The sequence below is a fragment of the Hemicordylus capensis genome, chromosome 3 (assembly GCF_027244095.1).
Source record: "Hemicordylus capensis ecotype Gifberg chromosome 3, rHemCap1.1.pri, whole genome shotgun sequence".
Taxonomy (NCBI): domain Eukaryota; kingdom Metazoa; phylum Chordata; class Lepidosauria; order Squamata; family Cordylidae; genus Hemicordylus; species Hemicordylus capensis.
Window position 1 is genome coordinate 350,986,575 of NC_069659.1, and position 24,714 is coordinate 351,011,288.

At 46.7% G+C, this 24,714-nt stretch overlaps 1 protein-coding gene across 1 annotated transcript in view; it reads right to left on the reverse strand.

Moving 5' to 3' along the window:
- The window catches only part of LOC128350630 (cytochrome P450 2J2-like), a 49,446-nt gene that overhangs the window by 16,191 nt on the left and 8,541 nt on the right, over window positions 1–24,714 (reverse strand). Inside the window, exons 2-6 of the mRNA XM_053309020.1 lie at window positions 13,952–14,114; window positions 10,976–11,125; window positions 7,126–7,286; window positions 4,709–4,885; window positions 2,496–2,631 (exon numbers count right to left, since the gene is read on the reverse strand). Coding sequence (XP_053164995.1) covers window positions 2,496–2,631; window positions 4,709–4,885; window positions 7,126–7,286; window positions 10,976–11,125; window positions 13,952–14,114 — 787 coding nt within the window. The remainder of the gene's footprint in view (window positions 1–2,495; window positions 2,632–4,708; window positions 4,886–7,125; window positions 7,287–10,975; window positions 11,126–13,951; window positions 14,115–24,714) is intronic.

Consider the following 24,714-nt stretch of genomic DNA (forward strand, 5'->3'; position numbering starts at 1 on the left):
GCATTCACACCCCCATGATAATGGAAACTGGAAAAATAACAATCATTTACTGGAATTGATATAGAAGTTGCTATTGAAATATATGATTCAGAAACAGAACAGGTAAAAGACTGTATGATCAAGTGGATGCAAAATTTAAACAGAACAATTGATATGCAACAATGGGAATACCAATGGAAGGTGAACATTAAATTTACAGCAAATAGCATTTTAAGGGAAAATTGGTACAAAATGTATTTTAGATGGTATATTACTCCCACAATGATTGCAAAGATGGATAGTAATTACTCTGGAGAGTGTTGGAAGTGTAAGAGCCATGCAGGGACATTTTATCATATGTGGTGGACATGTAGCAAAGCGCAACAATGCTGGAAAAAAGTTCACCATATGATGCAAGAAGTTTTAAACATAAAATTCCCTTACTCCCCGCAGGTTTTTTGTTGTTGTTGTTGTTAAACATGACTAAATCCTATATTCCTACTAAGTATCCAGAGCTGTCTTTGTATATGGTTACTGCCGCTAGGATCTTATATGCTGCTAAATAAAACAGTTGTACATATGTTGGTAACCTCCAGACTTGACTTCTGCAATGCGCTCTATGTGGGGCTGCCTTTGTACGTAGTCTGGAAGCTTCTGTTGGTACAGAACATGGCAGCCAGGTTGGTCTCTGGGTCATCTCGAAGAGACCACATCACTCCTTTGTTGATAGAGTTACACTGGCTGCCGATAGGTTTCCGGGCAAAATACAAAGTGTTTGTCGTAACTTATAAAGCCCTAAATGGCTTAGGCCCTGGGTATCTTAGAGAAAGTCTTCTTCATTATGATTCCCACCGCCCATTGAGGTCATCCAGAGAGGTCCGTCTCCAGTTGCCGCCCACTCGGCCGGTGGCCACACGGGGATGGGCTTTCTCGGTTGCTGCCCTGAGACTGTGGAATGCGCTCCCTGCTGAGATACGATCCTCCCCATCTCTGACAATTTTTAGAAAGCATTTGAAAACCCACCTCTTCGAAGACCCAAGCTTTTTCTGTTCTTTAAATTTTAAGGTTTTAATTCATGGTTGATTTTTAAATTGTTGAGTTGTTTTAGGTTTTTGTATGTATTTTAACTTGTTTTATACTATTGTTAACCGCCCAGAGATGAAAGTTTATTACAAATGTGATAGATAGATAGATAGATAGATAGATAGATAGATAGATAGATAGATAGATAGATAGATAGATAGAACAAATAATCCCGAAGGTAGATGAGTGGTTATTAAAATTATGGGAATATGCCTCTATGGCTAAGGTTACTGCTTATTTATGGAATACTTTGAATGAAACATTTATTTCCATTTCCAAGTCTTTCATAATTTACAATTTATCATGGGGTCAACTCCCTCATCCAAGATTTGATTTTTCTTTCTAGAATACACGGTTAATTAAAGTGGTATTTCTGTGTTTTGGGGTTTTTTCTTTGTCAGTTTTTTACAATTCTTGGCAAGGGCGGGTTTGTCTGGGTGAGTGTTTTTTGGAAGGTGGAGAACAGAGGGCTGCTGAACCTCCTGACTGATGTATGTAATTATGAGATGTATAAGGTGAGCCAGCGTGGTGTAGTGGTTAGAGTGCTGGACTAGGACCGGAGAGACTCGAGTTCAAATCCCCATTCAGCCATGAAACTAGCTGGGTGACTCTGGGCCAGTCACTTCTCTCTCAGCCTAACCTACTTCACAGGGTTGTTGTGAAAGAGAAACTCAAGTATGTAGTACACCGCTCTGGGCTCCTTGGAGGAAGAGCTGGATATAAATGTAATAATAATAATAATAATAATAACTGCTAATTGTACAGTTACTTTTATCTTTTTCTTTCTTCCTATGTCTCTTTTCTATTTCTGTTATCTTGTTGAAAAACAATAAATAGATAGATATAGATATAGATATAGATATAGATATAGATATAGATATAGATATAGATATAGATATAGATATAGGAAACTGGGTCTATATAGCCTCAGCAAAAATAGCTGAAACCACTAATGGAGAACCCATGAGAAATGAGGGTCTCCTGTAATGCTCTGATGTAAGTCCCATTCATTCAATTAAAAGTTACTTTCATTCATTCATTCATTCGATTTCTATACCGCCCTTCCAAATATGGCTCAGGGTGTTTTACACAGAGAAATAATAAATAAGATGGATCCCTGTCCCTAAAGGGCTCACAATAAAAAAGAAGCGTCAGATAGACACCAGCAACAGTCCCTGGAGGGATGCTGTGCTGGGGGTGGATAGAGCCAGTTACTCTCCCCCTACTAAATAAAGAGATCACCACGTTTAAAGGTGCCTCTTTGCCAAGTTAGCAGGCAAAGCATTCTAGGAAGCATTATAAAAGCTCAGGGTGTAAGCTATGTTCAGTATGAAATCTTATTACATGCAATGCACTACGAAAAAATGAGGCCTGCGTCCTTCCCCACAGGGCTCAAGAGGGGTCACATCTCCTCTTTCCCAAGCCTCTCTCACCTTGGATATCGGGATAAGTTGCCATGAGGAGCAGTCCCCACTGAAGAGTGGTGGCAGTTGTCTCTGTTCCTCCAATAAAGAGATCAAAAACGCACTGGGCCAAGTTGTCGTCATTGTAGTCGGGGTCGTTCTTGCTCTGTGATTGACAATGAGGAAGTGAAGTGTGGTTAAAACTAATTACATGGGCTTTGATGTACATGTAATTCGTTTTTTACAGTTCCTAAAATTGTAACCCCCAATAAGAGCATGAATCACTAGCTAGACTGAACTTTCTTAACTGAGAGGTTTTCCAGATTGGGAGGTTTACAGTGTGAGGAAATATGATAAACACTAACTGGAGTCATTACAGGCTGCTCACATGGACCGCCTCTCACTCCACCTTTTCACTATTTGTTCCATCCACACAGGGGGCTTCTGACCTGAGAAAGTGTGGGTTTCATCTCTCCCCCTGTGCTCCACTATCCATCCTCTCTAGAATCCCCCACCCATTCCCCCTTCCACTGCCTACATATCACCCCTTGATTCTCACCCACTCCCATTGTGTACATGCATGGTACCCACATGGAGATATGAACAGATGACTTTTTTGGTGGTGATTTGAAGCATTTGCACACATTCAGGCCTTCTGCCAAGCATCTTGGCTTCTGCTAGGGTTGCATCGTAAAGACTGCACAGCATATTTTGGGTGATGGAGAACAGTGTTCCCTGCTACAGGGATTCAAATACGTTGTTTACTACAACTTCCATAATCCCCAACTAAAGGCAACTGGGGATTATGGGAGTTGTAGTGCTAATTCCTGTCACAGGGAACACTGGTGGGTGGGAGTCCTTTTGGGGAATTGACTGCACTTCACCTTAGCACAGATGGTAGCCAAGTTACTTCACTGTGTTTCTGTTCTGCACTTGAATTTATTATTACTTTTAGGAATATTTGTTCACATTCATCCTCTTGCCTCCCCAAAAGTGAACCTGACCATGGTGGTGTGGGAATTGCTTTGCTTGCTTGACCATATCAAAGCCATTTTGTTAGCTTGATGCTAGAGCTGTTTGAGCAGAAATGCTTTGCAAGGAGAAAACAAGACTGGCTTAGCAGGCGGGCAGGCAATAATGAGCTTGGGGTTTGGCTTGAAATAGATTTCAGGGGAAAAGTCCCTGGAGATTTGCATGACACTTTAGCAGATAGTGATGGCAGCTGCACTTCGCAAAACCCTGTCTGGAGCATTGAGATCATGCAGGGTAAATATGCTTTGTCACTGTAACTTCCTTGATTAAAACACATGTGTAACTGTCCAGCTACTGAATGAAGTGTTTAAGCAACTTGAGACAATTATGTAACTTCCTCTTTTGACCAGATAAGACAGTGTTCTGTACTTTGCAAGTGGTCTCTGGGGTCTGGTCTGGTCTGGTCTGTGACCGGCATGGGCTCTCTCTGACCCATTTTCAGCTGAAACTGTCTTTGTATTCATAAAGCAATTACTTGGATTATCAAAACCATAGTGTGAAGGCAGTGCTTCTTCCACAGTAGTAAAAGCTCCATTTAGGGTTTTTGACTGCGCTTAAGTTTTTCACAGGTGGTATTCAAATTACTTTGCTGGGTTTCTGTTCCACACTTGCTTGTATTATGTAAAATTTATTTTTTAATGGAGTATTTGAACACATTCACTCTTTTGCATGCCTGGATACATGCATAACTGAGAGTAAAATCTCAGTACTGAGGGATTTGCTTGCTTTTTTTTTTTTTTTTTTTGGTTCTTTGACTTTTTTCATTATTGTTTGAGGAGTACTCATTGAAAAGCAGCTTTCATTGAGGAAAGCTGCTCTTGTGGTAATGAACATGAATTGTCCCCTTTGCTAAGCAGGATCCACATTAGTGTGGATTTGGATGGGTGACCACAGTAAGCCCTGTAAGATATCCCGCTAAGTGGATAGGGCCATAGCTCAGTAGAAAACCATCTTCATGATTTCATGCAAACGGTCCCTGGTTCAGTCCCTGGCAACATCTCCAGGTAGAACTGAGAGAAACTCTTACCTGTAACCTTGGAGAGCCCCTACCAATCAGTGTAGACAAATGAGGGGACAGATGGATGGAAAGCCATTATCTAAGGCCCAGAAAATCCGTTTAGTGGTCCTTCTGATGTCACTGTTCAATCGTAGTAGCGAATATAAATGATGCTTCGAATGAACTGTATTTTGCATACAAAGCCAACACTTACTTTATCCATCTGGAATAGATAGAAATCAATGAAATCCTGTGGCTCATGCAGTGTCAGATGCTCTTTATGATTTTTTGCCTCCTCCTTTGCAAACGAAAGCACAGTCTGCATGGCGGCTAATGCTGTCTTGTGGGGCCCTGGGAGATACTTCATGATAAATGGGAGAATTTCATAGAGCTACAGGGAATAAAAAAGCAAGTATTGTCACTGCCACGATGAGCCTTTGTAACATGGACAGTAACCCAATCCTGCACTTCCAACACCTTGGTCTTGGATTATAGGCCTGTGCACAAGCCAGATTATCAGATCAATCCTGATCCTGGCCATTCAATCATCATACTAATGATGTGGAATGTGGATCACATTGAGGCAATAATTATTGGCTTGATGCATGAGGGTAGGGGCTTACCTTAAAAGAAGAGCCAAATTCTGTCAAGGAAGGTGTTTCAAAACACTGCCTTTCCCTGGGGTGGAGCTATAATTGGATCGATGGGTTAAAAGAATTGGGTGGATGGGTTCAGCTCCTTGGAGTTGCCTGGCTCGCCCCTCCCACAAGCTCCAGTGGCCTCATTACCCAGCCCATTGTTGGCTGGGTATCTTCTTTCTTCTCTCCCTCAAGGGAGAGAACAGAGGACACACCAGCCAGCAACAAAGCCAGGTGGGAAATGAGCGCTGAAGGGCCAGGCTGACCCTTCTGAGTGCTAGCCACACACCCTGCATGACATCACATGCAGAAGGAGTGTGGTTGGTGTGCACAAGGGACCACAGGGAAGAGAGGCAAACACGAGCCTATTCTCCCCTAGCAACGTGCCTTCCCTTTCCCTTCACTGTACACCAGGGCAGGAAGAAACACCATGGCATTGCATTTCTGGTGCATTGTGGGGGAGAAGATGGAATGAAAGGCTATTATGTGCATTGCTGCTGCCACCGCCGCCAGAAATCAGCCCCTTTCTTTGCAGAAATTGGCTCTTCCTTTAAGGTAAACTCCAGCCACACCCGCCAATTGTTTTCAATACCATACCAAAACCATTTGGTCTCGTTTCAAATCAGCTCCCGATATTGGAGGGACTTTTCGCGGGAATTGTTTCCAAAGAAAAATACTCCAATAGGTCTTGCATCACCTCAGACTTGATAATTGGTTCAATGTGATGCACAGCTGTACTGGATTATACCAGAGTAGTAAGTTCTTACTGCCTTCTGCTGACAATCTGTGAGAAAGCTATGCTTCCTGCCCTAACTTTTCCAAGTTAGAATACAAGCAGTCCTTGATTTTACAAGCTTTGAGCTCAAACATTCATTGTATGTATTACAAGGATTTATTTATTTTTACATTTATATCCTGCTCTTTCTCCGAGGAGCTCAGAGCAGTGCACATGATTATTTTTATCCTCACAACAACCCTGTGAGGTAGGTTAGGCTGAGAGATACGTAACTGGCCCAGAGTCATCCAGTGAGTTTCATGGTTGAATGGGGATTCAAACTTGGCTCTAAACATTATGCTATGCTGGCTCTAAATACAATACAATAGCCATCTAGATGGATAGCTTATAAAAAGGACACTTTAATCCAACATGACCCAACCCAAAAGTTTAGAGAGGCCATGTTAGCCTCTCCTGAAGGTGCCACTTTTACATTGTTGGGTCAGAGCAAAACTCCAGCATTTTGGGCCATGCACAGGTGTAGTATATGGTCTGAGAAGATATGGATTCTCTCATTTTCTCACAATCACACTGAAGAAGAGTTAGATGAGTGGGATGGTGGGCAGCATACCCAATGGCCACCCAGATGCATGCAGCATCCCACGGCCAAAAAGGGCAGGGCCTGAAATGGGCAGAAGAGATTGGGAAGGGGGTGGTGAAGGGGGTAGCAACTTCTGATTCTTCACCATCAACTCCTTTGCTGCACTTCTGTATGCTGGTGACTGAAACACCACAAGCTTTGCACACGGCAGAGGGCCCCTGTATGCAGTGAGCTTCCTATAATTGTAGAAAGGTTTCTTAAAAATAGGGGGTCCAGCCTTTGTTCAGGAACCAATCTTCCATTCATAACATTGTTTCCTACAGAAAAATAGATTCTGGATTAAGGTGTTTCAACTTAAGACACGGTTTTCAGGAACCCATAACCGATTGTGTCATAAGACTGAGGGCTATCTGTAAAAGCAGTATTGGAAAAAAAAAAGGCTTTTCCCACAGATTTTCAGTAAATGGTACTAAGAACTTACACAATGCACTTGAACAACATGTGGCTGGCTCTTTACACCTCCACTTGAATGTCTACAAATCACCATCCAGAACAGCCCTTAGTTAAGTATGAACTTCAGGTAAAGTCTAGGGACACAGAGTTCAGGTGAATGCCACATTGCTGAAGGGTTTGCGTGGCCAATGGGTGTCTCAGCAAGAAAGAAAAAGACTACTCACACCATGAAAGAAGCTGCCTCCAAATGCTAAGGCAATGTCAATGGCATGAGCCAACTTCAGGAATTCTTTGTCATCAACAGCAAACCGCTTACCAAAAGCCACAGCACATATTATGTTGCAGACTGAATTCGTCATGGGTAACAAAGGGTCAAATGGCTGACCTGCAAATAAAGCCGTTTGTATTTATTTATTTTATATTTATTTGTTTGATTTCTATACCACCCTTCCAAAAATGGCTCAGAGCAGTTTACACAGAGAAATAATAAATAAATAAGATGGATCCCTGTCCCCAAAGGGCTCACAATCTAAAAAGAAGCACAAGATAGACACCAGCAAGTCACTGGAGATACTGTGCTGGGGGTGGATAGGGCCAGTTACTCTCCCCCTGCTAAATAAAGAGAATCACCACGTTAAAAGGTGCCTCTTTGCCAAGTTAGCAGGGGTTGTAGTCAGATTAACATCATTCCTGCCTCTCTCGTTCATGGTGAGAGATACCTTGGTGGAAGAAGATTAGGGAAGGCGAGAGCCCCGAGATCTCTTGCAATGTATTAATTTTTTTATCAGAAAACTGAAGAAGATAGATCACATTTCACTCTAAAATGTACTGTGTCATCAACTTAAATCCTGCCGATGGTAGCAATCTGAAGAGGATCATGCTGCAAGGAAGTTACATGTGCACACGGGAAGGGTGGGGCGAAGGAGAGCTGCACAGACAATCAGAAGTTTCTGCTGTAGTCGCTCAAGACAACTAAGTAGGCCAGCTGCATTTTAACCTGGGCCCTGCAATGGGGTCACGTCGTATCTCGGAAGTGTGCTTCCACACTTCCTGCGTTGTAACACCGCAGTCTCTATGCAGGCAGCAGGACGCCTTTCACATTTCCAATACCTTATTTTGAATTTAATCGCTGTGGTATAGAGCTAGCATATATCCGGCGTAAAGAAGTTGCTGTTTTTTCGGGTTGTTAGTTTCCATGAGACTGCTTCCCCTGCTGCTTACATTTTGAATACAACTTGCCTGAACGGAGGCATTTTACTGCTGTTGAGCAGCTAGTCTGGAAAGCGCGCTAGCCATTCAGCAGTGTGAGCAGCATAGCGGTGAACAGGTCATAGAAACCTTTGGCTATGTGTTATTCTCCCTTGCAAACACTTCTTTCTTTCTTGCACTGTGCCCATGGATGCAATTAGACTTGAGGAATATATTCCCCCAAAATATTCACCAAAAGTTCTCAGGAGAATATATTACACTTGATCTTAGACAAAAGGCTGAGAAGCAATTAAAACTGCTCAAGAGAATAAGTGGGGTGGAATTCTAAGGGATTTCTACTGCTTGCAATTTCTCATGTGCCCCCACCACCACCACCACCACCCCTGCAATACAGCAGCTGATTTTTCCAGAAATTGCACGCTTTCCCCCAGCATGATCCTCACTCAGGAAAAGAAAACTAATTAAAAATGGTAGTGTCTAGACACCATTGAGGGGAACAGAAAAGATTTCTTGGATTCTTGCTTGCTTTCTATAAAAGACCAAGAGAATCACTCCACATGTGGTAGATAAAATCTATTTAATTTTATAACCAAGCTCACCAAGTTTATGACTCTGCACATGCTCAGGAATTGTGGAAGAACTGAGATACATGCAAAGCAGGTTAGGTCTTACACTCAACACATGGAGTGACAATATGCATAGTTCAGTAACAGGCCTCATTGAATGAAGAGGCACACACACACACGGGGTGATGGTGCACTGGAGTCCTCTTAATGACTCTTCCCTTTGGTTTGCAAAATAACTTTCAGCTACTCAGGTGCCATTACAAGTGCAACATTTTCTGACTCTAAGCTACAAAAGAAAGGTTTGTCAAGAGAATGAGGGACTTTGTTTCTCTACCTTGAAAAAACTATGACCTTGTTCATTAACTTGGTTATAAAACTAAATAGATTCTATCAGCTGCCTATGCAGTCTTTTTAAAGAAGTCTCAATTCATTGCCCACCACCTGAGCCCTGAGTATGTTCCTTAAAATATTCTGAAGGTCTGCTATACTTGGTTAGCAATGCTTCCAAGAAGCTATCTATGGATATGTGAATTATTCCTGTGTGAAGAAATTCATGAGGTGAGAATGTGTGTAATGGAGAATAATTCTCTTAAGCATTTTTCTCCCCTCGAAAGTGAAGAATATCAAGAAAAGCAATGTTTGAGAATATTTTTGAAGAATATTTTTGTCCATATCTAGACACAATTAGAGTTCATAGCTGTGAATTTTAGTCTTTTGTAATCTTCATGTTTTTCTAAGGAACAGCTGGAAGCTACTGCGACGCCGGGCCAGACAGCAGGCCTCAGCATCGCTCTGCAGCACTCAGCGATTCGCCACCGCCGCCCGCCACCGCCACATTCGGCAATCCGCCGCCGCCACCCACCACCGCCGCACTCAGCGATCCGCCGCCGCCGCCCGCCACCGTCGCACTCAGCGATCCGCCGCCGCTGCCCGCCACTGCCGCACTCGGCAAGGTGGGGCAGCATAGCACCCCGGTTATTAAAGCCACTGGGGGCTAGCTACAAACAATAAGCTTGTGGGGGGCGGGTGGGAGGAAGCCACACAAAGAAACTAAAATTCCAAGCGTAACGATAGGGGGGGCAGGCAGGGCACGTGCCCAGGGCGCCACTCTGGTGGGTCACATGGGGGGTGCCAAAAAGTGGCATGCCCCCCCACACCCCCTCTGGATCGCGCGGCGGCGGCGGGAGTGAGCGCGGCGGTGGCGGGCAGCGGCGGATCGCCGAGTGCGGCGGTGGCGGGCGGCGGATCGCCGAGTGCTGCTATGGCGGGCGGCGGACTGCACAGGCGCGCCTTGCAGTTGGGAAGCGACGCCGGGCCAGACAGCAGGCCTCAGCGTCGCTCGGCGAAATTGAGGAAGAGTCAGATAAGCCTCTGTGTTTCTCTCCACTCACAGTGGAGGCCAGGGAAGCAGGCAGGAAGCAGGCCCAGACCACCACTACCACTCTGCTCTCAGTGCTACTGCAGTCTCTCTCTGATCCTTCTCTCCTGAGGGACAAAAGAAATGGTTCTCTCTGCCTCCAAGCAGCCCCTTATATACATTTTGAAAATCCCTCCTGTGGCCTCCCCCTCTGCTTCCTCCCCTCAGCCAATGGAGGCACAGCTGCCCATGCCAACACTTGATTTGGACAACAAGCCAACCAAGAAGCAAGGAGATCTCAAGCCAATTGGAAGCCAGTTCCAGAAAGCCAATTAGCAAGGGGGAAACATGGAGAAAAAATGGTGCCTGTAACATGAATCGCTCGAATCAATTTGTGTTTGAGTCGAGGCTGATTCGATTTGACCTCGAATCAGGCCCTCCATGGGGCGGGGGGGTGATTCAATTCAAGGTCAAATTCATGAATCACCCCTGATTTAGCACAAATGGATTCGTGTACAAATCAAATTGTACATCTTTATTTACAAGTGGCTTCTTCTCCGCCCCCCCCCCCATCTCTCTTTTTGTGCTCCAACTCTAAATTGGAACTCGGGGAAGGTATCCTATGGGAACTGCTCACCATGAACTAGGGGCTAGACTGCTCCCCTTTTACTCTGGGTCTCATAGTCCTGACTTAATTTACCCAATTAGGCAGTGTCTCAGATGGGAGCTGGCTCAAGGACAGCTCTGTAGTCTGTGACCATTACTCTTCAAGGTCAGGGGGCCTGGTGCAAGATCCTAACAGAAACAAACAATTTGAAGCACCCTAAAAATGCAGCACTCGTTTAACTTATTCGTGTAGTGATTAATCAAAAGCAGACAGGCCCACCCAGAGATGTTTGCAGACTGGGACATGTGCTAGCATAGTCTCTTAGCATCACATACCTTTCATATGCGCAAATGTCTCCACAAGCTGCTGGGCCATCTCTTCTATCTGGTGCTCCAAGCCTTTCTTCCCCAGTCCCAGCTTCCGCAGGGTGACTATCCCAAAACGTCTCTGCTGCTTCCAGTTGTGTCCATTGGAAAATGTAATTCCTGAAGCCATTGCAAATCAGTGAGAAGTTACTGATACTAAAGAAGCAAATAAAAAAGGTTTGCAAGCCTAGTGGAGGCCAGTTTAGTGCAGAGCATGCCTTTGCATTCAAGAGCTATGCAATCAGTAGGTATACACATAATGCGGAAGCTACTTGCAAATTCATTAACCAACTTGTCTGTAACCATATGAACCCATGCCAAGGCAAGAACCTGAGATTCACTCAGGGCCTCCAACCTGGATGTGTAACTATGGTTTGAGATTGACTAGCCAGATCAAGTGCTGCTCACCCTGAGGTGCATGCTAGGTCTGAATCCACACTCTTCATGCACCTCCAGTTCGTTTCAGGTAAGCCAGCCCCCTTTGCAACCGAGACCAATGGCTGTGAAGCAGATGAAGTAAGGAAAGTTTATCAGTCAGAGGACAGCACAGGGCAGGCTGGGATAGCATCCAGGAGCTTGCTGGGAGGCTGGCCAGAGAGTTTACCTCTGGCTCAACTTAGCTACTCCCAACAAACTAAGATACGTAATCATATAGTGTTGCATTGCCCCGTACCCCAAGAAGACACGATACACCTGGTATGGAGTTAATAAGAGCCACAATTTATGTAAAACTTCAGAAGAACTCAGTTAACAAGCAGGGATTGGCTCTCCGCCCCTACAGTGCGGTATGTGTAGGCATGCCTACCCTATGGCTTAGGGCGACTGCACCAGGGCTCCGGGCAGCCACACTGCTCTAAAGCAGGAGCTGCCCATCTTAGGCAGCCTACTGCCAGGCCTCAGTCATAGCTACACCCCACAGTAGCCGCCAAGCCATTCTGAGCGGTTTAGCCTGACAGAGGAGATCGGTCCAGGCCAGACCTCCCTGAGCCGCCAAGCCTCTAGGGAGTTGACCTGTCTGAGCTATAGCCAAAAAGGCTCACCTCCAGGTGCTCACCCATTTCAGATGTGATCCCCAGACCGCACTATAAATTTATACTCTGCCTTTCATTAAGAAAATCCCAAGGCGTTCTGAGACTAGTCCACACAGTACATTGCCCCCTACTCAAGCAGACTGGGCTCCCCACTCAAATGGTAATGGAACTGCATATAAATGTAAAAATAAATAAAATACATAAAAATAAACTCCTAAGAGAGATGCTCACAGACATTCCTGCTCTTAGAGTGTCGCCATGAAGTGGCAGCTCATGGCAGTTCCCATAGATTCTGGGTGCTGCTAGAAAATACTGATGTTACACAAGTATTTGTGGCAGCAAATACACAATATGTGGGACTCACACGAATATACCTGCATCTTTAAATGCCAGCCTACACCCATGTGGGAAACCTCATTGAACCAGATTTCCCACATGGGTTGTATACTGGGTAGTTCAGGCCCTGTTTTGACTTTTCTTATGAACACATGTACAATCATTCACACAAAAACATACACAGACACAGAGACACCTGGATGTGCATACATCACGACATGGAACATCCTATTATTATTAATTGATTTTATTTATTTATTTATTTATTTATTTATCTATCACATTTGTACACCGCCCCAAACTTTCATCTCTGGGTGGTTAAAAATAGCATAACACAAGTTAAAATATATACAGTACAAAAACTTAAAACAATTTAACAATTTAAAAATCACCCACAAATTAAAACCTTTTTTTTCTTTTTTTAAGATTGACATGATGCACAGTCCTAATTGGAACAGGGGAGTTTTGCAGCACTGCTTCTGTGGACACAGCAGCAGCAGTTGTGCTGCCACCGTCACTGTGATTTTCCCCTTTTGCCACAATGGGAGAAACTACGGTAACACTAGTAGCACAACTGGTGTCCTCCCCAGCAGCACTGCTGCTTCTATGTCCACAACAACAGCACTGCAATACCCTCCAGTCCCTGTTAGGATTGCACATCATGTCAGCAAAAACTCAGCCAGTTTTATTATTATTATTATTATTATTTCTTGTTTACACAGTCAGACAGGTGTTATTGACTGGTTTGTTTTATCCAGACATCAAGTCCTTCCCAAGGACCTGGGATGGCTGAATTTTATTTATTTTATTATTATTATTATTATTATTATTATTATTATTATTATTATATTGGCTGACATACTGTACAAGGGAATGTGGGCAGCTTCTGCACCATCCACACCCTTGCACATGTGTAAGCACTTCCAATGGGGCTGTGCTGCAGAACAGTAGTACTCCATGATAACCACTCTGTGCATGCATCTGTGTGACACAATGCCTACTGGGAAATGAGCACCACACCACACAACTGAGTGCACGGAGCACTTACTGCAGCAGAGCACTACTAATGAGCAGTGCAGTCCTATCAGAGATGCGCGCGCACACACACACACACACGGGCATGGTCAGAGTTCAAGCTGTCCTTGACCCCTTGCACAGTATGTCTTCCATTGTTTCTTATGGTATGAGTCCTACAAATAAAAATTGCTAGAATGCAATTGCTAGAATGAATGGGAAGGCTCGCTAGCCCTCTGTCACTTCCTTTCAACTCCCCTAGTCTTCCATCCTTCTCTTTCTTTCCCCAGACCCTTCTTCATACCTTCTGCCACGCTGCTTCCTTATGCATGGAATAGCCACTTCCCCTATCAGCAAGACCATGGCCAGCAGGACCACAAGGTCATGTCTCCATTACTGTCTTCTGTCTCTTTGTAAATTTGGGCATAATCAGTGCTGTGGAAGACTCAGTGTCTTATGGGAAATGCATCCTGGTGTTTCTTTTCTAATCTTTTGCATGCATGAAGTTGTTCTATGATTTCTCTGGAGAGAGGATAACTAAAACCTCATCCCCTTCACAACATACCTCTGTTTTTAAATGCAGTTGCCAGGAAAGGGGTTTCTGGTCTGTCAGCAAAGTCTTCTTCATGGTTGACCAGTGCTTCTTTCACAGCTTGGAATCCAGAAAGAACTACCGCAGGTTTATCCCCTACCCATACAGTGTAAATATTTCCATACTGCTTTGCCATCTGCCATTTGGATCAAAATAGAGAAGAGACATTCAGAGTGAGTCATTTCACATTAATATGAGGCAGACTCAGGTTTGTGGTTAAGAAATGGTTAAAAGGGTCTGCAAGCTGCTCTAATTGCAACTTGATAACAGCACAATAACTCTTGTCACTGCTGGTATGCAGGCTGGGGCCCTTTTGATTTCTGTAGATAACAAAGTGTTGGCTGGCCAGTACTTTCAAGGCCACATCTGGAAAGGAGTGAAAAATAGTTTGGCAATCAATATGCAGAGAAAAGAAGGAGGAGAAATGCTTAGTTATAGTTAGCAGAAAATGTCTGATTGGTATAATTGTAAGATGACGGTGCTTATTAATAAGAATTGTATCTACAATATGTAAATTGCTATGTATACAAAAGGCAAAGCCACAGTGTAAACGGGGCTCAGCCTTTGGAATTTATTCTGCTGAGTCTCTAATTGCCGGCAATAAAACCTGCTTTCTCTTACGTCTGGTGTCAATCTCGATCACAAAACCCGGGGATTTCTGCTACATTTCCTGGGGGCTCGTGTCCGGGATTGGGGCTTTTGCCCACTTGCCTTGAGTGCATTTGGGGGGGACATTAGGCATCGCCCGTTGATAGGAGCCAGGCGCACCAGGGTTCTACTTGAACTCTGCTCAGATCGGCGGACGGTTCAGGAAGTCCTCCCTTTCATCCTCAACGGCCCTGGTCGCACCAGCTGAGACAAACCAGAACAGGGGAAACGGAGCTCCGCTACAGGACCAGGTGAGACACTGCGATATCGCACAGGGACACTGACCTCCTTCCTTAGAAGGAGAAGAGGAGCCTGATCACCTCCTACAGGGGCCCAAGTAGACTCCAAAAAGGGGAGTTGAAACCGCCACCCAGGCTTGTGGGGGAAGGGATAGCAGTGTGGCTGTCTGTGTGTGAATCTGACAAGTTGAGTGCGGATGACCCCTGATGAGCGCAGTTCCCAATCACGCAAGTGCATTTGGGTCGCTCAAGGGGGCTTTTGAATCAGCTGTTTTGTCTGTCACCCTGTGTGTGAACTGCCAGACCCCCTTACTGGCAGTCTGTTATACCCTTCCCTTCATTGTCTCTGTCTTGATAGTTGTCTCAATCATGGGTGGGAAACACACAAAGAGCACACCCCTAGACTGTATGCTGAAGAGCTTCAAGTCAGGCTTGGGAAGGCTCTGAGGGACTAGTGACTGCCGAGTCCCAAGAGCCAAGGCCAAGTCTGCTAGGACCGTGTAAAGTACTTGGGGTTCCACATCCCCAAGGCCAGTGGGAATTGGAACACAGTAGGAAGGAGGCAGTTTGCTCTCTGCCCCAACCCAAAACCAGGAAGGCAGGAGATTATGGGACCAATCTTGATCCTGACCAACTAAAGATGTTTGTAACCCAGAAGGTGTGGAATGTAGTTACAGGGGACCCAGGGACCCATAGATTCCTGGTTGGTCCTCGTGACCAAGCGACCCCCATGGCTCAGGAGCTGTTGCAAGCAACAGGCAGCACCTACCCTGGTTCCTTGAAGAGGAACCAGAAGAGGCCCCAGAACCCTTGATTCAGCTCTCCCCCTTGTCTACGCGGGCCCAGACGAAGAAGATGGGGGCGATCTTCCCAGATTTACCGGTCACCCAAGCTGCCCCTGACATTAGGAGGAAGCTGCAGAAGCAAGAGGGTTTTGCATGGATGAACACTACCCAGCTGTTGGCCATTGCCAACAGGGTCAGCATGAATAGAATAGACAGAGGGAGGATAGAGAAGGAGTAGAAGGAAAAGGGGAAGTGAAAGACAGGTGAGTGAAGGAGGGACAGACAGAAGGTGGAGAAACAGGGAGGAGGGGAACAGAGAAGGAGAGAGGCAAGCAAGGAGAGGTAGGAAAGTGGCAGACAGGAGAGAGGAGATAGAAAGAAAGAAGGACAGCTACTGAAGAGTAGCGCGAAAAGGCTCGTGGCCAGAGGCAAAAGGCTAACCTTTTGGCGGCCACCATTTCAGATGGCATGGGCAAGACGAGAGAGAGAAGGAGCAGGTCAGAACGCAGAGAGGCTACAGGAAGGAGGACAAGGGACATCTGGGGCGCAACCAATGCGCCTATTGTAGAGGAGGGTCACTGGAAGAATGAATGTCCCGAGAGAAACCGGGAACTCCGGGGTGGGAGGCCCAGTGGTCACAACGCAGGCTGTGGCAGAGGGATGCCACAGGGACAGGTTTTGGATGACCGCCATCAGAGGGGCCCCTGAGTGGCAGGAGCCAGGAGATTTTGTCGGCCTGGCCACCTAGGAGGAGGCTAGGACAGACTGGGCACCCTCAACTTGGGCCCCCGGGAGCCCATGGTCACAATCAATGCAGGGGGCCAGAAGATAAAACATGGTGAGGGGATTCTCCGCCTCCCCGAGGTTGTTTGGTGTCCCCGGCGAATGGCTCTCATGCACTGCCGAGGCCACCAAAGGGGGGGATGGCAGGATTTCACAGGGCTGACCAGGCAGCCCGAAGAGCGGCTGGGGATCTACTCAAAGCAGATCCAGCCCAAAGACAGGGGCCCGTTGTGCCCCTCGAGTCTTAGGCAGTAGGGGCAGCCCCATTTGAGAATATCCAAATTGACTTTACTGATCTCCCCGGGCAGGGACTGTTTGCCATGTCCTTGTACTTGTTTACACCTACACAGGGTGTTGAGGCATTCCTTACATGCACAGGAAAGGAGAGAGAGGTCACTAGGGTCCTGCCAGAAGAGGTCATACCAAGATTTGGCCTCCCCCTCACAATTGAGTCCTGGGCCCTCGCTTGTGGCCAGGATAATCCAGCAGGTAACCCAGGCTCTCCAATTACCTGGAAACTCCACACGAGCTATCAGCCCCAATCCTCAACAAGAGTGGAACGCATGAACAGGACGATTAAAACCCAATTGGTCAAATTATGCCAGGAGACCCACTTGACCTGGCCAAAATTGCTCCCCAGCGTCCTTTTCCGCATCAGGGCCACTCCAGTTAAATTCACAGGCATCTGCCCATTTGAGGCCCTGTATGGGAGGCCGCCACCCATTGTTTCTCGAGTGACCCCTGATCTGACCCAACTGGGGAACACTATAGTGGCAGGCCAGATCCAACAGCTGGGAAGCCAATTCAGGGACCTAAACTGGTGGATCCAGGGACAAATCCCAGTCTCCTTGATGCCCACAGTGCAACTGTTCCAGCCAGGGGACCGAGGCAGGCCCTCGGGCCCCTCTGGAGGGGACCTTATACAGTACCATTGGCCACCCCGACAGCTGTCAAGGTGAAGGGGATTGCTGCCTGGATCCACTGGTCCCGCCTAAAACTGGCACCACACGAGTGGACCACTGAATTAGATTCTAAAAGCCCACTCCGACTCAGACTCCGCCGCAGGTGCCCTCGAACCCCAGGCCAACCAGAAGGAACCGAGGCGGAAGGCGATACCTCTGCCCCCCGCCGACCGGGACTGGCGGTGGACACAGGTCAAGATTCTGAGCGTCGGCTCCCTGCATTCAATCCCACCGGAAGCGGATTGATCTACGCACAGAGGAAGAAGCCAGCACCACCGGATCCTATGACTGACTCCCCCGGTCTACCCTCAGTTACTGTAACCCCACATTCTGCTCCCCCAGGCTCCCCAGTGGCCCTAGTGTCTGTTAGGTTCGACGGGGTGGGCAATGCACCCGTCTATAACTATGTTTTTGTTTCACCGCTGCGGGACCTTCCCCCACCTCAATTTCCTTTTCCTGGCCTTCTGCTTCGTCTCCAGCCTGTCCCTCCCGGAGCAAGGGTCAGGGCTGGAAGGGGGGTGCAACCCTTGCTTGTGGATTACCACTGATGGCTGGAAGACCACTCAGACGTTGGTCTATCATAGCTCATACAGCTGCAATGGCACCAGCTCGACCTGCCGCCACGCTAACACCACTTACCGGGTGTGTACAGAGGCCGGCTCCATAGTCTGCCACACCCCAGGCAGGCGGGCCAAGTGGCAGCTTCAGTTGTATGGGCCAAATTCGGGGCTGGGAGCTACCACCTATAACCAACTCCTGAGGTATACCACCGTGCCCTCCCATAGCCAGGACAAGCCCTTGACCCTTTGCTTCGACACCTGTCATGCCACGGACCAGGACCCCGCTGGGGTATATTGTGGGGGAGTAGAATGGGAAAGGACCTACCGCACAGCCAGGTTCTATGTAGGTTTCCTCAGGGCTACTCTGAATAGGGCCCCTGCTCGATCCGGAAGGTGGGACACGGATCGCCAGGGGTGGGTGAACGCCTTGGGATTCAAGATTACCCACGGCCAGACGAAACCAGACTGCAAACACCACCGCTGCACCCCCCTCTGCCTCAGGATCACTCCTAATCAGGCCAAGAATTCCTGGGTGCCAGTAGGAGAAGGGAATTATGAAGCTGAGGTTAGCATGGGAATCCATGTCTCTGGGGCCAGGGATCCAACCGGCCGAGTCCGGTTCCTGATGAAAGGGGACTGGGAGAAGCCCACTGAGCACTTTGTCCACACTACATTCTGGAAGGAAATGGGCACGGTCAGGAGGTGCCAGCTGTTACCAAGAACCTGTTTGTGGACTTGGCAGAGTGAGTAGCCCTAAGCTTGAGTGTGACCAACTGCTATGTCTGTGCAGGCACCAAAATGGGCGAACAGTGGCCTTGGGAGGCGCGGGAGGTGGATTATGTCAACATAAGCAGAAGCTCAAATCTAACCTGGACAGATCATCAGCGTCCCACCTGGTGGGTCCTCCAGAACTCCATCATAGGGTCAGATGTTTTATTCGCCCAGCTGGGCAGAAATATAACATCTCCACGGGGGCCCTGGCCTGTGAGGCAGGGATGGTCTGCAACACCACCAGGAAGTGGATGGACTTCAATCATGCAGGCTCTAAGATCCCCCCCAACCCTTATAATCAGTCTACACAGAAGAGCCTATATGATCTCTGGGAGGACCCCTGCGGGACCTCCAGCTCTTGGGAGGCTCCGGAACACCTATATTGGATCTGTGGGACAGCTGCCTATGTCAGTTTGCCTCCAACTTGGGCGGGAACCTGCATGCTGGGCACAATCAAACCCAGCTTTTTCCTCCTTCCCATCAGGGCAGGCAAACGTCTAGGGGTCCCAGTCTATGAGAGCCGAGGGCGGACCAAGCGGAGTCTTGGGTCACCTCTGAGAATAGGAAATTGGAAGGACAATGAATGGCCCCCAGAGCGGATAATACAGTGTTATGGGCCCGCCACTTGGGCTCAAGATGGAACCTATGGGTATAGGACTCCCATATACATGCTCAACCGCATTATCAGGCTACAAGCAGTGTTAGAGATTATCACAAATGAGACTTCCCTGGCTCTCAGCCTCCTAGCCCAAACTAACACCCAGCTCCGCACGGCAGTGTACCAGAACCGCCTAGCACTTGACTATCTGCTAGCAATGGAGGGCGGGGTATGTGGCAAATTTAATCTCTCCAATTGTTGTATCCAGATCAATAACCAAGGGAAAGTCATAGAAGAAATCACTGATCATATGCGAAAACTAGCACATGCTCCTGCCCAGACTTGGCAGGGTCTAGACACCTCTGATTGGTTTGGGGGTTGGTTTGAGTCCTTGGGAGGTTTGAAAACAATGGTGGGAGGAATTCTGATATTGCTGCTGGGCTGTACCCTGATACCTTGTATACTACCCTTGCTCCTCTCTTTGGGGCGACGGGCCCTTGAGTCAATGGTGGAAGGGAAGACAGCTGTTCATCTCCTGCCTTTGTACCATGCACTGTCCAGAAAGGACAGTGAGTTGTAAGTGCCGCCCAAGGGCGGCAAAGGGGGGAATGAGGCAGACTCAGGTTTGTGGTTAAGAAATGGTTAAAAGGGTCTGCAAGCTGCTCTAATTGCAACTTGATAACAGCACAATAACTCTTGTCACTGCTGGTATGCAGGCTGGGGCCCTTTTGATTTCTGTAGATAACAAAGTGTTGGCTGGCCAGTACTTTCAAGGCCACATCTGGAAAGGAGTGAAAAATAGTTTGGCAATCAATATGCAGAGAAAAGGAGGAGGAGAAATGCTTAGTTATAGTTAGCAGAAAATGTCTGATTGGTATAATTGTAAGATGACGGTGCTTATTAATGAGAATTGTATCTACAATACAGGTGAAACTAGGAAAATTAGAATATTGTGCAAAAGTCCATTAATTTCAGTAATGCAAATTAAAAGGTGAAACTGATATATGAGACAGAAGCATTACATGCAAAGCAAGATAAGTCAAGCCTTAATTTGTTATAATTGTGATGATCTTGGCGTACAGCTCATGAAAACTCCAAATCCACAATCTCAGAAAATTAGAATATTACATGGAACCAAGAAGACAAGGATTGAAGAATAGAACAATATCGGACCTCTGAAAAGTATACAGTGTACTGTGCTTGATTGGCCAGCAAACTCGCCTGACCTGACCCCACAGAGAATCTATGGGGCATTGCCGAGAGAAGGATGAGAGACATGAGACCAAACAATGCAGAAGAGCTGAAGGCTGCTAATGAAGCATCCTGGTCTTCCATAACACCTCATCAGTGCCACAGGCTGATAGCATCCATGCCACGCCGCACTGAGGCAGTAATTGCTGCAAAAGGGGCCCAAACCAAGTACTGAATACATATGCATGCTTATACTTTTCAGAGGTCCGATATTGTTCTATTCTTCAATCCTTGTCTTCTTGGTTCCATGTAATATTCTAATTTTCTGAGATTGTGGATTTGGGGTTTTCATGAGCTGTACGCCATGATCATCACAATTATAACAAATTAAGGCTTGACTTATCTCGCTTTGCATGTAATGCGTCTGTCTCATATATCAGTTTCACCTTTTAATTTGCATTACTGAAATTCATGGACTTTTGCACGATATTCTAATTTTCCGAGTTTCACCTGTATGTAGATTGCTATGTATACAAAAGGCGAAGCCACGGTGTAAATGGGGCTCAGCCTTTGGAATTTATTCCGCTGAGTCTCTAATTGCCAGCAATAAAACCTGCTTTCTCTTACGTCTGGTGTCAATCTCGATCACAAAACCCGGGGATTTCTGCTACAAATATGCAAATTTCAGCTTTCCTTGCCAGTGCAACTTCTGATCATGTGCAGATCTTCTTTCTGCTCATTCTCCTTATGAGTTTTCCATTCCCTCTCTGATCCTTGCCTCTGGCCTTGTTATCTTCCCTTCCTTCTCTTGGAGCATTTCCTCTTTCAAGTTTCCATTTGTACTTCCCCACAAACAGTTTCACCTGCCTGCCCCTCCCCTGCCTAAGATCAGAGCAGCACTGCCAACCACTACAATAACTCTTTCTGACTGCCCAGCACCTCTGTAACAGGCACACAACTGAGGTCAATCACTGGTCTGAATCCTTCTCCTGAAGAGTCCTCCTTTTCACAATTATTTTCCTGCAAGGATTCTCCAGAATCTATATCAGGTTTCCCACCTTACTAACTTACCATGGCTGGCAGACTGAGGAGATCTCAGGGAGGGGAAGAGGATCCCCATAATGCACCACACATTCATGCAGTACATCCTTGGAGCTCTGGGGGGTGGGGCAACATAGGGCCCCAGTCCTCTGAGCTACCAACACCCCGGTCCTCTGAGCCTCTGGCAGCAGCCAGAAGTCATCTGGGCGGGCAATCTGCCCACCAAAGAGGACAATGACATTTATCTGCAGGGAGGTAAACTCTTTAGGGCTTCCTCCCCATTAACTCTCTTGCCCCTTCTCACTGCTCATGGAAAAGGGCTCAATCGCTAAAAGGCTTGGCTGAAAAGATGTGTCTTCAGTTGTTCCCTAAAGTCAACAGGGATGGAGCAGCACTAATCTCAGCAGGAAGTGTGTTCCACAGCTCTGGGGCAACTAAAAAGGAGGCTCACCTCCAAGTCCTCACCAGAAGAGCTGGCGGCACCCTTAGAAGAGTCTCCCCTGAATATCTTAATAGGTGATGGGTTTCATAATGAAGAAGGCATTCTCTTAAATACTCTTGGCCCAAGCTGTTAAGGGTTTTATAGGAAATAACCAGCACTTTGCATTTAGCCCAGAAACCTATTGGTAGTCAGTGTAGTTCTTTTAAAACTGGAGCAGTATGGTCTCTACGAGATGACCTGGAGGCCAATCTGGCAGCAGCATTCTGCACCAATTGCAGTTTCCAGACTACAATACACCATTTTAGAGCACAGAGCCATTTTGAAGCTCTTCCTTTAAAAAAAAAAAAGGATTTGAAGCACATGTAGCGGAGACGTTCAGATGAACAGGGCCCCCCACCTCTGATACACATGAAGTAACATAGCGGGAGGGCACTGCGATGTCTACAGAGCACTCACATAGAACATGCTCTTCGTCTTTCAGTGTGTCCCCTTCCTAATCGCATGGATAGAGACAATACCATCCAAACTAGCCCATAGTAAAAAAAAATAAAAAGAACGTTTACTGGCTGACATAATGTGCCACATTCCATCTGCCTTGTAATGGAACAAGTGTGCAGTAAGCCAAGAGTGTTCTAGTGCAAACATGGGAACTTGCACAAATGCAACTGCACAATCAATGACTACTTGAAATAATGGCCACTGGCCGTGCAGATGCATTTGTGCAAGTTCCCATGTGTGCACAGGAGCACTCCTGCACAACAGTGCATAAATTCCATTACAAGGCAGAGAGAACATTGTGCAATATGTCAGCCACTGCTATCTGCTAAGTAGCATTGCAGGGCACTAAACAGGTGGCCCTCATCACCCGCGGTTCCAGCAACCACAGTTTTGTGTGTCCATGGATGGGTTTTAGAGACTTTGTCCACAGAGTGAAAATAGACTAAGATCCACCTATTTGCTTTGAGGAGTGTCCAGAAATGACTTCCGGTATCACTTCTGGCCGCTATTTTAGACCATTTTGAGGCTCTTTTTTAAAAAAAATTCACCAAAAGTTTGGCTGATTTAGAGCTTGGGGGAGGGCATTTCTGCAGCCCTGGAGAGCAAGGTATTGTGCATTTCTACTCCTATTTCTCCCCCTTAAGGTTTTCCCCCACCTGTTCTGAACCTAATCCCCCCGCCATTCCCATAGAGTTAAGTTTTCGTTATTCACTATTTCCATATCCACACCTATAGGTGACAACGGAAATCCCATGAATAACGAGAGCCACTTGTATAAACACAATGAGGAGACACTACTTTACAGGAGATCTATTTTGCATGTCTCTTCATGGTTGTAATTATTTAGCCAAAGGGGAAATGTCAGGAAGATACACAGCGATAAACCATTCACCCAGATTCAGCTAGAGTGACAGAGGAGGGAGCATGCTTCCACAAGCACCTCCTTTGCCGGATCTTGTTGGCCGTGTCTCGATGTCTGGCATTCCACAACATGCATCTAAGCTATGCTTTGAAATGCTATGCATTTCTATGTAGGAGGGAGGAAAACCATGTCACTTCCTGCTTGTACAATAGAGGGAGAGAATGTCAAGACACGAATGCTGCTTGTCTCTTATCTGTCTAAGCTACTTACATTTATACAGCAGCCAGAGCCCATCCAAGACTTATTTGTTGCCCAAGGCAAAGAAAAAGCTGGCACTCCCCATTCTAGGCAGGCAGGGCACTCTCAGGCCAAACTGCCTAGCAGCAGTGTGTGGATATGTGTTGTGGATATGACTCAACACACTCTCAGGCCATGCCACTAAGCTGGTGGAGGATAGCAGAGGAATGGTTTGGGATGCCCAGCCTACAAGGAGAGGAGCTAGTCATGGAGGGCTGCATAATGCTCTCCTCTGGGGCTTGTAGTACACAACCAGGGCACATATCTTCATGTTTGTTGTCGGTTTGTAAAGGCACAGAAAGCCAGCAACACAGAAACCTGTGTGCAATCCATGAACCACCCGAACTTCGGGGGAGGTTTGGTCTGGGTCCAGACTGAACCGGGTGGGGGTGGTTCTACCCTCAAACTGTCGAACCCCCAAACCAAAACCTCAAACCACAAACCCCCAAACCTGTTTGTACATCCCTATGATGCACCCACATTTGGAGTACTGCATACAGTTCTGGTATCTAAAGAGGACATTGTAGAACTGGAAAAGAAGCAGAAAAGGGCAACCAAGATAATCAGGAGACTGATCAGGAGCACCTATTTGTTTGTCTGATTTGTATGCCGCCCCAGACTTCCCTCTCTGGGCAGCTTACTACAGCATCTGGGGCTCTTTAGTTTGGAAAAGAGGCATCTACAGGGAGACACGATTAAGGTGTATAAAATTATACAAGGAGTAGGGTGGACAGAGAGACGTTTTGCTCCCTCTCTCACAGCATCCATCCCATGAAACTGAAGGTTGGGAAACTGAGGACCGGCAAAAGATTTGTCACACAGTGCATTATTAATCTATGGAATTCTCTGCCATGGGATGTAGTAATGACCACCAGCTTGGATGGCTTTAAAAAGGGGGGGTAGACAAATCCATGGAGGACAGCTCTATCGATGGCTACTAGTCTGGTGGCATTGGGCCATCTTCAGTCTCAAGAGGCAGGATGCCTCTGAGTACCAGTTGCAGGGGAGCAACAGCAGGAGAGAGGGCATGGCTTCAGCTCCTGCCTTTGGGCTTCGCAG